Below are 13,483 nucleotides of genomic sequence, written 5' to 3'. Positions count from 1 at the left end.
GGATTGAAATTTAACCTCTTTTTCAGGTGTCAACACTCAAAACGAATGTAGTCATATTATACACTTTGCAGGAGTCATGTAGTTTTGTTTTGTTTCTAAATATTTGAAGTTTAACAGGGTAACAGGATTTTGCTTATTTGTGTTATCTATAATATGTTACAAGAACACAACACTACGTTTCGAGGAATTTAAAATTTATACCTCTTTTTCAGGTTTCAACACTCAAAACGAATGTATTCATATTATACACTTTGCAGGAGTCATGTTGTTTTGTTTCTAAATATTTGAAGTTTAACAGGGTAACAGGATTTTGCTCATTTGTGTTCGCTATAATATGTTACAAGAACAGAACACTACGTTTCGAGGATTGAAATTTATCCTCTTTTTCAGATGTCGAAACTCAATACGAATGTCAAGTCATCACAAATCAATATATGGCTTGAACGGGCTTACGGTTTGTTCTTCTTATTTCTGCAGTGTACGTCAGGTATATAATTGAATGAAGAATCTTGGAGCATTTGAAGAAGTTTAATTTACTAACAGAGGTAAATAAATACAAATATTACAGAAATCCAAAGGACAAAAAAATCATTCGAAAACAAATCAGGAATTTATGAAATTAAATGCAACTACTGTGATAAATTGTACATTGGCCAAACAAAAATGAACGTCTAGACACGATTCAAAGAAAACTTTGCACATATAAAAATATGAAATAAATGAAAAATCTCCTATTGCGAATCATTGTATTGAATCTGGACACAACATATCTAATACAAATTTACGATTATTAAAATAAGTTATTAACACACTACATTTCAATGCCCCGCCTGGAGGCCACAAGAAAACTCGGGGTTTTTTCGGTGGATACGGTCTGCGAAAAGATTATGGAGGATGAGGGGAACTGGGATTGTTTGTCACAGTTCGTCCGGGGCATCCTCCTGGAAAAGAAATCCGATCTGGACCGCGAAGTGGCCCAGATCCCTTGACCGAGCGGCTGGATAAGGAGCGAGCCCCACGGGCTTAAGCCAAATTTAGGCCTAGCCTGAAGTAATGTGATAACAATCCCAGGTTAGAATCCTAAAGAGTAGAGGAGGGTTTTTAGTGGGTAAACCCGTTTTTAGGGGAGTCCCACACTACAGGCTGGCCACCTGCGTGCGTAATTGCATTTTTCCTGCCTCTCCCTCAAAAAAAAAAAAAAAAAAAAAAAAAAAAAAAAAAAAAAAAAAAAAAAAAAAAAAAAAAAAACTACATTTCAATGCTTGGGAAACATTTACATTAGCATAAAGCAATAAAAACTTATCAATAATGACGACGAACCTATTCAAAATTCAATTCTACTCTCATCTTAATTTATAAGAAAATTAAAATGTAATTCTGTTTAAATATTTTATGCTGGCTAATCATATTTCCAAATCCTTTTCCATATGTCATTTGAATATCTATTATTTAGAACAATATAAATATTTATTCAATTGTTAAGTGTCTGACCATTTATTCCGAAAGGCTTTGCAATAATAATATAAATATTAGAAAATTTGTGTTTATTTACCAGTGATAGTAAAATATAATTGCATTTTTTGACGTGCAATTTGTGCTCTTGTCGTAGTTTTGACTCTTGAAAATATTGATCTGTGCTTGCTTAATCTTATGTGCCATAATTTTTGACATCTCATGAAGAGAATAGATTCCAGTCAACCGAACATAACGACTTAAAATATAAAAAACCTATTATCATTCCAAATCATAGATCTTAAACAATTTAAAGCAAGGCATTGAGGTCTAAACCAGACCTCAATGCGTAACCTAAGGTGGACAAGGAGAACTACGGGTTTGAGAACATAGAAAAGTACCTTAGGGATGAAGTAGCCGTTGAAGTAGGTATCCTCCGTGCAACGGTGAGGTATTGCTAGGGCAGCCAAAGTCTCTCTCCTCATGACCTCTCTAAGGACTGCTTCGGTGTATGGCAAACTGTGTGAATATCATGTAGTTAATACACAAAAATATATCATGTAGTCAATACAGTAAATTGTTAAACATTAACATTAAGTACAAAAACTTTATTCGGGCCAAAAGACTGCGATCGAAAAAGTAGACTCTGCCCGCCTGAATTAGAAGTAGATTTCAGCGCTTAACCTGCACCGAACTATGTCGTGTAAAATATGTAGACGGAACACTCATCCGATTTGATTAAGTCAGTACCAAAATTGATGAGGAAGAACTCATTTGTGTCGATGAATTGCATTTGTTGAGTTGTCTGCATGATGTGGTAGGTTGGTCAAATCATCTACTGTTGGCAAACCGGTTGTTTCACATTATGTTTAGTGATGAAAAGAATTACCCTGACAAGCTTTTTTTATATAATACAGAATTTCAGTTCTTTTCATGGATTGCTATTTGCTAAAAACACATATTTGAAAAAAACTGCAATCTGAGTATTTATTGATCAATCTATAAAAAGATACTGCATCCATTGCTAAAATCTGTTTTCACTTAATACTGTGGCTGTGTGATATGTATAATAATAATAATAATAACAGCAACAACAAAAATAATGGTAATAATAATATTTAGCGGCAAACAATAGAAACAACTATTAAAATATATGACATGCAACTATTTAACTCTTGTTATATTTTTTAAACTCTGACAATAATAAACAAATACTCAGGATTTTAAATTCAATTCATATTAATGTTGTTACCGTAAGATTTCTGAAGTTGTACATAGAGGAGACAGGATAGTTGGTATATTTATGGACCACAGTAGGCATTTGATATTGTATTACCTAACAACTTGCTTAGAAACCTAAAAAGTATATCAGACATGAAGAATGACCTTCTGGCCACCTTATACCACTGTGTGTCTAATGATTGTACTCCCAGGTATACAAAGTGTTCTAAAGGACATAAAAGGAATGATAGTACTCCCAGGCACACAAAGTGTCCTAAAGGACATAAAAGCAATGATAGTATTCCCAGGCATACAAAGTGTCCTAAAGGACATAAAAGCAATTATAGTACTCCCAGGCACACAAAGTGTCCTAAAGGACATAAAAACAATAATAGTGCTCCCAGGCATACAAAGTGTCCTAAAGGACATAAAAGCAATGATAGTACTCCCAGGCACACAAAGTGTCCTAAAGGACATAAAAGCAATAATAGTACTCCCAGGCATACAAAGTGTCCTAAAGGACATAAAAGCAATTATAGTACTCCCAGGCATACAAAGTGTCCTAAACGACATAAAAGCAATGATAGTACTCCCAGGCATACAAAGTGTCCTAAAGGACATAAAAGCAGTAATAGTACTCCCAGGCACGCAAAGTGTCCTAAAGGACATAAAAAGCAATTATAGTACTCCCAGGCATACAAAGTGTCCTAAACGACATAAAATCAACGATAGTACTCCCAGGCATACAAAGTGTCCTAAAGGACATAAAAGCAGTAATAGTACTCCCAGGCACGCAAAGTGTCCTAAAGGACATAAAAGCAATAATAGTACTCCCAGGCACACAAAGTGTCCTAAAGGACATAAAATCAACGATAGTACTCCCAGGCATACAAAGTGTCCTAAAGGATATAAAAGCAATGATAGTACTCCCAGGCACACAAAGTGTCCTAAAGGACATAAAATCAACGATAGTACTCCCAGGCATACAAAGTGTCCTAAAGGACATAAAAGCAGTGATAGTACTCCCAGGCACACAAAGTGCCCTAAAGGACATAAAAGCAATGATAGTACTCCCAGGCATACAAAGTGTCCTAAAGGACAGGAAAGCTTGTGTTACTACAGCCACGAAATAGCCAAACACAAAATGCCTGGTTCACCCACTTCTAATATGAATACATCAATATTACCTACAGTTCTAAAACATATTTTCCTAGTGTACCAACGCCTAATAAATAGAGAATTTATTAAAAAGGTGAAACAAGCAAAACCCAAAACACAAATGAAAGCCTACATGCTGCTATTTTGTAAAAATGCCCAAAGAAAAAAAACCTGTCGAAAAGGTTGGTCGAGTTCGTTGTTGCTGAGGCAATTCTAAAATATAATTTTGGCAAAAAAGCCCTCCTTTTGTACATTGCATTGTCCCCTTAAACACTATTGGAATAAATAGCAAGGCACTAAAGTTGCTAAAATAATATTTAGAAAATAGAAAGCAATACGTTGAAGTTAGAGACCGATAAAACAAACAACTACATAAAATCACTTCTTGATTAAAAATTGATAAATGCGGTGTTCCTCAGGGTTCCGATTTGGGTACATTATAATTTCTCGGTTACCTTAAGGGTTTGCCGCAGAATGTTTTCAGAAAGAGTACAATTAATTTATCTGTTGATTATGCCAGCTCATTTGTTTCAGAAAGTTAGTTAAAGATGTTGAAATATCTTTTATAAACCTATCCCAGATTGGCAATTTTCACCCAAAAAAGTTTACTTTAGAATGAATATAAAACACAAATTTTATAGATTAAAGACACATTTAAGACAAAACAATGACAATAAATTAATCGATAATTGATTTTTAATTTTTGTTAGAAGAGAACTTATTCACATATGACATACAACTATTTAACACATATTATATTATTTAATTCATATCAATTTTGTTAGTGTAGAATTTCTGAAGCTGTAACTAGAGGAGGCAAGATAGTTGGTATATTTATGGACCTCGACCTCATTTATGTTTATATATATATATATATATATAAATTTATTTAATTATCGACGTACCGTATCACTAGTCAGTATCGTATCCCTAGTCAGTATCGTACCCCTAGTTGGTGTCGTATCCTTAGTCAGAATCGTATCCCTAGTCGGTATCGTATCCCTAGTCAGAATCGTATCACTAGTCAGAATCGTATCACTAGTCAGTATCGTATCACTAGTCAGTATCGTATCCTTAGTCAGTAACGTATCACTAGTCAGTATCGTATCCCTAGTCAGTATCGTATCCCTAGTCAGTATCGTATCACTAGTCAGTATCGTATCACTAGTCGGTGTCGTATCCCTAGTCAGAATCGTATCACTAGTCAGTATCGTACCATTAGTCAGTATCGTATCCCCAGTCGGTATCGTATCCCTATCATCGGTGCAAAACGGACTTGCTGATCCCATGATGGTTTCTTGGTTCTGTAGAAATTAATTACATTTGTCTTTAATGCATTGTTATGCAATTCCATTTGCAATACTTTGTTTCCTCAAACTGTTATACGGAGCGAATGGCTCGTTGAGACATGGTAGTGTCCAGCCCTTCTGGGTTTATTCCTTTAATGCCCAGCAATGGTGCCACAATGTCAAAGGAGTCCAGTTTCGAGTGACTCAAATTCACAATTAATTTGTTTTATTAAATTGAGCTTTATATGAGTGTTAAAATGGCATTCAAAAACAGTAAAAAGTTTGAATTTGCCACTAGTGCCACCTATAATAATTGTTTGTTACAATATTTTGCAATACGCAAAAATCTCACGAAACGCTTTGAACTCGCCGTTTCCAAGGAGAATCTGGAATATATTGATATTAAAAACAATATAAAACACTCTACGATAGACATGCAACATTGTGTAAAGATTTGAAGCCAATCCATAGCCTTCTTTCCAACTTTTGAGAGAACAATTATATTTTTTTTACTATGCCAATTATCCCAGCCAGCAGGTCATTGACCAATTATGGCAGTGTCTCAGTAGTAATTTACTTAACGTTCTATTCGTTCTGCTTTGATGTTCGATATTCCTCAACCTTATGTTCTACTACACTGTTTGATTCGCGCAAACTATCAGCCAACTCCTAACCGAAGAGGACACATATAATTTAAATGACCTTAAAATTAATGTTACAGATACCTAAATGGAAGTAGCCTGTGGGTTATGAATTCTTTTTCAACTGCGATATCGTCTATTCATAGAGAAAACGCTTACTTCTTTCTGTCATCAAGAGTAGGTAACCTGGAGCGTCCGACCACACTGTCTATCTCTTGGTGGACTCGAACCTGCACCTGTGGATACAGCAGGAGGAACTCAATCGCAAATCCCAAGGTGGCCGTCGTCGCCATGGATGTAGGAAACAGAAGATCCCAAAACGTCATCACCATCTGCTCTTCTGCAACAGATATCAGGATTTGACGAGGTGATCCTTGCATCAAGGGACAGTCAAGTTGGAAAGAATATAAATGAATGAGTTGAGATTTAATTTTTGAGTACACAAAAATGATGTCTCAATTATCTATATCTGAAGTTATTGAGTTATGTTACAACTGCCTGGAATCTAAGTACATGAACAAACCTGAGAACCAATGTTGAGCGTCGGACATATTTTTGTTCTCCATTTCTTTGAGATAGACGTCACAAAAGTCACGAAGGGCATCAGTTAAAAACGTGTCTTTGTGTTCTTGCACCCTCTCCTGAAAAATACATGCACAAATAATAAATATTTATTTCATATTCTTCTCCTAATGTCTAAAAACGCTACGTGTGAGCTTTAGATGTCACGGGCGTACAAGATCTATGGAGTTGTTCGCCAGGAGGCATCACAACTGCACGATGGAGCGGGTTCAGCGGCTGGGTAACCGCATTTCCAATCGCCTGGACTTCTTTTCCTGCTCTCCTAACTAGTTTAAAGCTTCACTGGCTGTTTAAAGCGCTTTTTGTTACATGGCTCCGAGTGACTTTTTGTTCGTTGTTAGCATGTTTTATCTTGTTTTGATAATAATTTTGTGTTATTGCTTGTTATTTGTTATTGCTTATTTGTTATTGCTTTTTCATTTTTTAATTGATTCTTGTGATTGATATTGTTCTTTTATGAGGGTTATATTGTTGTTGACATTATTAGTCATTGTTTTTTTTTAATTTCTATTGCTGTTGGTATTACGATTCTTTTGTTGTTTTTATGTTATTAGCTTCATGTATTGTTTCTTGTATTTTTAACTTTTTATATAGTTTTATTATTTATTCCCTACTTAGTTAGTTTGTTGTTATATATCTATATAAGCCATATTTTTCCTTATTGTGGTGTCATACCCTGATTATTTATTATTGCGGTTTATACAGATGTTTATTTTTGTTTATCTTTTGAGTCTGTCATATTATGTACAGGTTGTAAATTGGATGATGTCCGTTGAAAATAAAGTAATAAAAGCTAGTTAGTTGCATTAAAGCTAAACTAGCCTTAGCGACACTAGGATCTGTTTTTAATGGCACTACTTCGTAATACTTTTAAAAGCGTTTTAAATTATAAATAATATAGCTTTTTCAACATATTTTACCTTGATGAAGCTTTTCATGAAGGCGTTGCTCTTCTTACAGTCATCGAAGCCGAACCATTGTGAAGCCAAGTGGCGGAGCCATGGAGTCATATTGATTGCTCCAGTAGTAGGATCTACGGACAACTGGAAGCGGTAGGCCGCGTAAGCCAACTCCCTCAGCTTGTGGTGGAGAGAGGGCGGTAGCCGTGTACCAAATAGGAGTTGTAGGATGAAGTTGAGGAAGAAAGAATAGAACACTGTCGGCACTACGACCTTTCCGTCGTGGCATACTCCCTGTAGAAGTAAAATAAAACAGAACGATAAGTGTAATCCTTAAGGATATCTTGATGTGTTGTGTTCTCTGGTTTGTGAATTTGATGTCACTGATATTTCGCAACTAAACTGATAGAGAACACAATGGTACTTTAAGATATCAAAGGAGTATTGATAAATTTCACAACATCAACCTCTTACTGACTCGACTAATTAAGCATTTTGTGTAATTAAATAGATATAGTAAAAATGGGGATAGGAAAAACAAATAGTGCTTTGGTAGCTATTCGATTTCTTAGTCATATTACTTCAAAAGTATGTCACCATGGTTAACTAAACTATTTTGAAATATTCTTTAAAGGAGAAAATGAGGATAATGTAGCCACTTTGTCTAAAATATATAAAACTATTTTAAATAATGTCTTAAAGTAGTATACTTTCATTTCCAGAAAGATTGTAAAAGCGACACAAACCGTGTATTGCACAGAAATCATTTAAGTTTTTTTTCTTAATTTTAGGTTATATCCTTATTATTCCATCGATCTAGGGACCGAGAGGAATCGGGGTTCTTCGTTAGGGGAATATAAAAAAAACTAAGCAAGTGTAAGTTTAAGAGGAGGGTATCAAGGTTGTCAACATTCACGTGAGAATTTGAAGTTTGTCTACCAACTTAATTTAAAGGTAATTTAAGAGTGTTTCAGTACTTTTTCTGTTTTTAATCATTTAGGTCACAGTTACCTCCTTGGTGAATTTTACTCGTCGTTTTTCCTTTGTTGTTTCAGTCCTATATATAAAGCTACTGCGAAATTCTTTGGCACCTCGCCGTTGCCTTTCCTGCTTGGTTAGATTTGGTTGTATAATCATTTACAGAAATTGGTTACAGAGTCATTGGTACATATATCCTTTGTAAGTAATGCTTTTCCACATATTCGATATAACATTAGTGTTATGAGTGTAATTTGAAGTATAGTACTTATAGTTGTGTCAGAATGTACAGAAAGTAAGGTGTATTGTGTGTATGTTTTTTATTTACTTCGGCCATTGCAAACTATTGCCCTTCTACGTATAATATAGGTGAGTTTGTAATACTTTTAGTTCTCAAGAATTAGTGATCAGCCTTTTGGTATTTTACAGATTGGTACAACCTCAAGAGATGATCTTCGTTCGGCTCCATCATCGCTAATAGCCGAAGGTATTACTGCCAGCCTGTTTTAAACTATTAGTTCCTTTTAAAAGATATCTTTAATTTTTGCCCTATTTGAAATTTAATCGTTTTCTATTGTTATTTTTTAAATTTACTTTTTAAGAATAATTCTCTTGAAAAACGTCAAATATTGGCCTAGGAAAACATTGACCGAAAATGATAATTTAGCTTAAATGCGTATTTTGGAGATATACTCGTACATCCCCAATTAATCAGCGGTTTGTAAGCAGTCATATATTTTGTACTAAAAAAACAAGTAACTATACCTCCACATGTTTTGACTGGACCAGGTCAATGAAGTCTCTCAATTCTTCTTCAATCATCTTCTCAAAATGTTTATTTCTAGTACCGAAACCGAAGTCCCTCAGGTTCCTCAGCATAAATCTCCTCTGTTCAGTCCAGCGGTGCCCGTCAATGAAGAACTGCCCTGAAACATGTGATCAAAACATTTATTTTTAGTACCGAAGCCGAAGTCCCGCAGGTTCCTCAGCATAAATCTCTTCTGTTCAACCCAGAAGTGCCCGTCAATGAAGAACTGCCCTGAAACATATGATCAAAAAGTTTATTTCTACTACCAAATCCGAAGTTCCTATGGTTCCTTAGCATAAATCTCCTCTGTTCAACCCAGCGGTGCCCGTCAATGAAGAACTGCCCTGAAACATTTGATCAAAAAGTTTATTTCTACTACCAAATCCGAAGTTCCTCAGGTTCCGTAGCATAAATCTCCTCTGTCAGTCCAGCGGTGCCCTCATTAACATAAACTAAATTTCTAATTTCACTTGGACTGAATAAAGATTTTAATTTAGTAGTTGCGAAATCGTGAAATTGTTACTTTACACAACAAAAGTCAAATACTGATCCATTTAAGAGAAAACAGTGGATACAAATTATCATTACTAAAATGTAATCGAGCACATATCTGATAGGTAAAAAATTATCAAATGAAAAGAAGAATAAAGTATGCTTTTAAAGTACTACAAATATATTGATTCAAGTTACTAAAAAAATTATGTTAGTAAAATAATTGAAAAAACGGTCGTTTCCAATACTCGCGCAAAATTTTGGAGTTCGTGATTCAAGGTAGCAATAGTGCATATTAATTTATACTAGTGATTTTACGTAAACAATTTCGCAGTAAGGCTTGTTTTATTATTTCACCTTGGAAAATGAGTTGGGGTAACTTGTTATTATTTATATGTACGTAATAGCACAATAAATTAATAAATACGTAAGTAAGTAACGTAAGTTAATTAATTAATTTGAGTAAATTTATATTATTACTCATAATTATTATTGAATAGTGTCACTGTAATATTGTTAACTTTAATGACTTATTTTATATTTGTGTTGTCATTTCATAAGCTACTACTGCAAACTGGCGGTTGCCGTTGGAAGAAGAATAAATTAATAAATGAAAAACATCACATTGTGTAACTAGAAATGTGTGAAGGAAACAAGATTTTCCGGACATTTGCCATCGTTCAGTGATACAAGAAATCAGTAACGCTACGTTTCGAGATCTGCAATCTGATCTCTTCTTCAGGTAAATAACTAACCTAACACATCACTGCAAACTAGGTTAGAATAAACAAATCATACAAGAGCGTTGTGACACGCGTAAGTCAGAAATCACAACCACCATGTTGTGGGCCAACTTTACTAACTCTAAAACATGCACTTAATAAAAAAACTAAACACACTACTCATTAAAACTGAACTACAGCATACAGGTCACAATACGTCTGTATTCGTCGGCCAACCACTTATGACTAGTACAGCAATAGACAGATTTTATAGTTGCCACAAATAGTTTTGGCGTTTTCATTTACAGAGCCTTTTTTTTGCAAGAGATAAGTTTCCTCCCAAAGGAGTTTTAAGAGTTGCTTTTGCCAATGGAAAATGCAAAGGAGCTTCTCTTGTGAAAGTCGAGATGGATATCGTATAGAGACGAGGTATGAGAAACACTGATTTTTCAAACCAAAATGTATGTCTTTGCTTGAGCCAACGTCAAATTTATATATCAAATATATATCATCCAGTATTTGTAACCAGCATTTGTACTCAGTACCGTCGAGTAACGGTATTAGAAGTAACGGTTACAGGTTCGTACTGATTTAGCCCATCTCCAGTTGGTAGCGGACATTGACTCAAATGTAAAAGTCCTTGGCTGTATATAAATAAATAAATAAATAAATATATATATATATATATATATATATATATATTACATATTTACATATATATTATCAGTATTTCCGTATTTTACTTTCCGTAACTTTTTAAATACCAGATACCCTAAATCAGTATTTCAGTATTTGTAACGTTTTAAATACTGGGTACTTGAAATCAGTATCGAACACAAAGTTTTGTAAATGATTTGATGAAATTAATAGTATTCAAAAGTACATCGCAATTATGTAAAAGATGTATAAAAATAATTTATTACTAATAAAAGGTTTCTCTCTCACTCACTTCTCCTTCCCACTGTTCACTTAAAAGCGGCTCATCTATAGAAACAAAGTATCTGTCGTCAGTATTTTTGGTTCTCAGTAACCGTTACAGATAATGGAGAAAAGTAACCGTTACAAATTACTGATTACTGAAGTATCCGTTACAGGTACTGGAGAAAAGTAACCGTTACAAATTACTGATTACTGAAGTATCCGTTACAGATACTGGAGAAAAGTAACCGTTACAAATTACTGATTACTGAAGTATCCGTTACAGATACTGGAGAAAAGTAACCGTTACAAATTACTGATTACTGAAGTATCCGTTACAGATACTGGAGGAAAAGTAACCGTTACAAAGTACTTATTAGAAATACCGTCTCATCTCTATTACCAACCTCTGATGACCCAGTCCGGATCGCGACTCTCAGCCACATAAGAGTCGACTCTGCCTTGGAACGCCGGGTGTTTAAGCATATCCCGAACGCTGGCGTGGCTGCAAGCGACTACGGTGGGGTAGGGTCCCAGATACATCCCCAGGAGTTCGGTGTCGTAGCGTCTAGCCATCCAGTGCATAGCCTTGTACGGGAACCTATAGTTCTCCACCAGCAGCTGGAGATAGCCGCCCCATATCGGCCAGCGATACGGCCCTGTAAAAAATTCGTGAATCTTAGTCATCCCAGTGTACTTACACCTCCCACGACAAGCTTCTAGGATATATTCTAGGAGTTCACAATAAAATAAATGTATCATATAGAATTGTTCGAAAATATATTTTAGGAGTTAAAAGCCAAAGAAAATGGAAAATATATTATGTGTTTCTAACAATTCGTCGGGCTATTTATGTTTCGAGGTCTTTGACCAAAAACTATTTACACACACACACACACACACACACACACACACACACACACACACACACACACACACACACACACACACACACACACACACACACACACACACACACACACACACACATATACGACTCCCGACGGAGCAAGTACTTTTTGTGATTCAATGTTTATTGAAATTAAATAAGGCTATTGCCATTTATGCAATTTAACGTATATATAACGTATATATATATATATATATGTGTGTGTGTGTGTGTGTGTGTGTGTGTGTGTGTGTGTGTGTGTGTGTGTGTGTGTGTGTGTGTGTGTGTGTGTGTGTGTGTGTGTGTGTGTGTGTGTGCGCGCGTGTGTGTGTGTGTGTGTGTGTGTGTGTGTGTGTGTGTGTGTGTGTGTGTGTGTGTAAACATATACTATTATACCACACTCTAATGGTGTATGTGTGTGCCTAGGGTCTGTGTTACTCAACCACGTAAAAACTATTGGACAAATTGTACTAAAATGTTACATGGACATTCTTGGGATCCCTGGTTATCACATAGGCATAGTATTACTTCAAAAGTCGGTTTTCAAGATATCAATTACACGTAAATCCCTTAAGAATTGTTTCGATCACCAACAACTGACTAAAGAAATGCCCAAACGAGTCCACGCTTGCTACAATAACTGATCTTATAAATATCTCGGCCTAGTTCATTGGTCAGCTTGGCACGCCATTTTATTCCCATATGGCGGTCCTAGAAAATTTAAAATATATGTTTCTAATAATTCGTCGGCCTGTTTATGTTTTGAGGTCTTTGACAAAAACTATATATATATATATATATATATATATCTTATATATATATAAAAATCTTGAGTCACGATGTATGTTGCCAATAAACTCCAAAACGACTGAACCAATTTCAATCAAATTTCACATGTATCCGTAATTTAGTCTAACTTAGAAGATAGGATAGTTATTATCTGAATTATTCGCTTATGTCGTGAATATAACCGAATAAAATGAAGAAAAGTTTTCAAAGCGCCTGCACATTATAACCTGCAATTACGAGATAGATACGTATATTAAACAGTGAAACACTATTTGAAGGCGTTAAGTTATGATGTATAATTGTCTAAACTAAATTTTTGGTTGAACTTAAAGGTTGAGTGGTAGACCACTTTGTAATAAAATACATTATGCATGTACAATACATTTTTGACATATTTTCTTGATCGTGACATCAAGGTAAAATCTACATCGGGGTTGGAAATATAATTTACTTCAACCAGAAATGCTCATACGCGGGCAAAACTTACGAAAAGCGTGCGAAGCCGCGGGAAACAGCTAGTATATATATATATATATATATATATATATATATATATATATATATATATACTATATATTCAATTTACCACCTAACCTGTAGGTTTTGTCCCAAATACTACATTGGACAAACCTCAAATTCTTTGCG

General features: G+C 34.9%; 1 protein-coding gene across 3 annotated transcripts in view; it reads right to left on the bottom strand.

Moving 5' to 3' along the window:
• The window catches only part of LOC124367836 (probable cytochrome P450 304a1), a 51,944-nt gene that overhangs the window by 3,579 nt on the left and 34,882 nt on the right, over positions 1 to 13,483 (bottom strand). For 2 of the 3 annotated variants that reach the window (XM_046824981.1, XM_046824980.1), the window contains exons 2-7: positions 11,568 to 11,819; positions 8,986 to 9,146; positions 7,264 to 7,536; positions 6,285 to 6,402; positions 5,921 to 6,101; positions 1,854 to 1,971 (exon numbers count right to left, since the gene is read on the bottom strand). In XM_046824981.1, the coding sequence (XP_046680937.1) occupies positions 1,854 to 1,971; positions 5,921 to 6,101; positions 6,285 to 6,402; positions 7,264 to 7,536; positions 8,986 to 9,146; positions 11,568 to 11,745 (1,029 nt within the window). In that variant the 5' untranslated portion in view covers positions 11,746 to 11,819. The remainder of the gene's footprint in view (positions 1 to 1,853; positions 1,972 to 5,920; positions 6,102 to 6,284; positions 6,403 to 7,263; positions 7,537 to 8,985; positions 9,147 to 11,567; positions 11,820 to 13,483) is intronic. The other variant, XM_046824982.1, reaches the window with a different exon arrangement.

This window comes from Homalodisca vitripennis, chromosome 8 (genome assembly GCF_021130785.1).
Source record: "Homalodisca vitripennis isolate AUS2020 chromosome 8, UT_GWSS_2.1, whole genome shotgun sequence".
NCBI lineage: Eukaryota > Metazoa > Arthropoda > Insecta > Hemiptera > Cicadellidae > Homalodisca > Homalodisca vitripennis.
The sequence above is the reverse complement of the archived record's forward strand: the minus strand, read 5'-3'. Positions and strand labels throughout refer to the sequence as shown.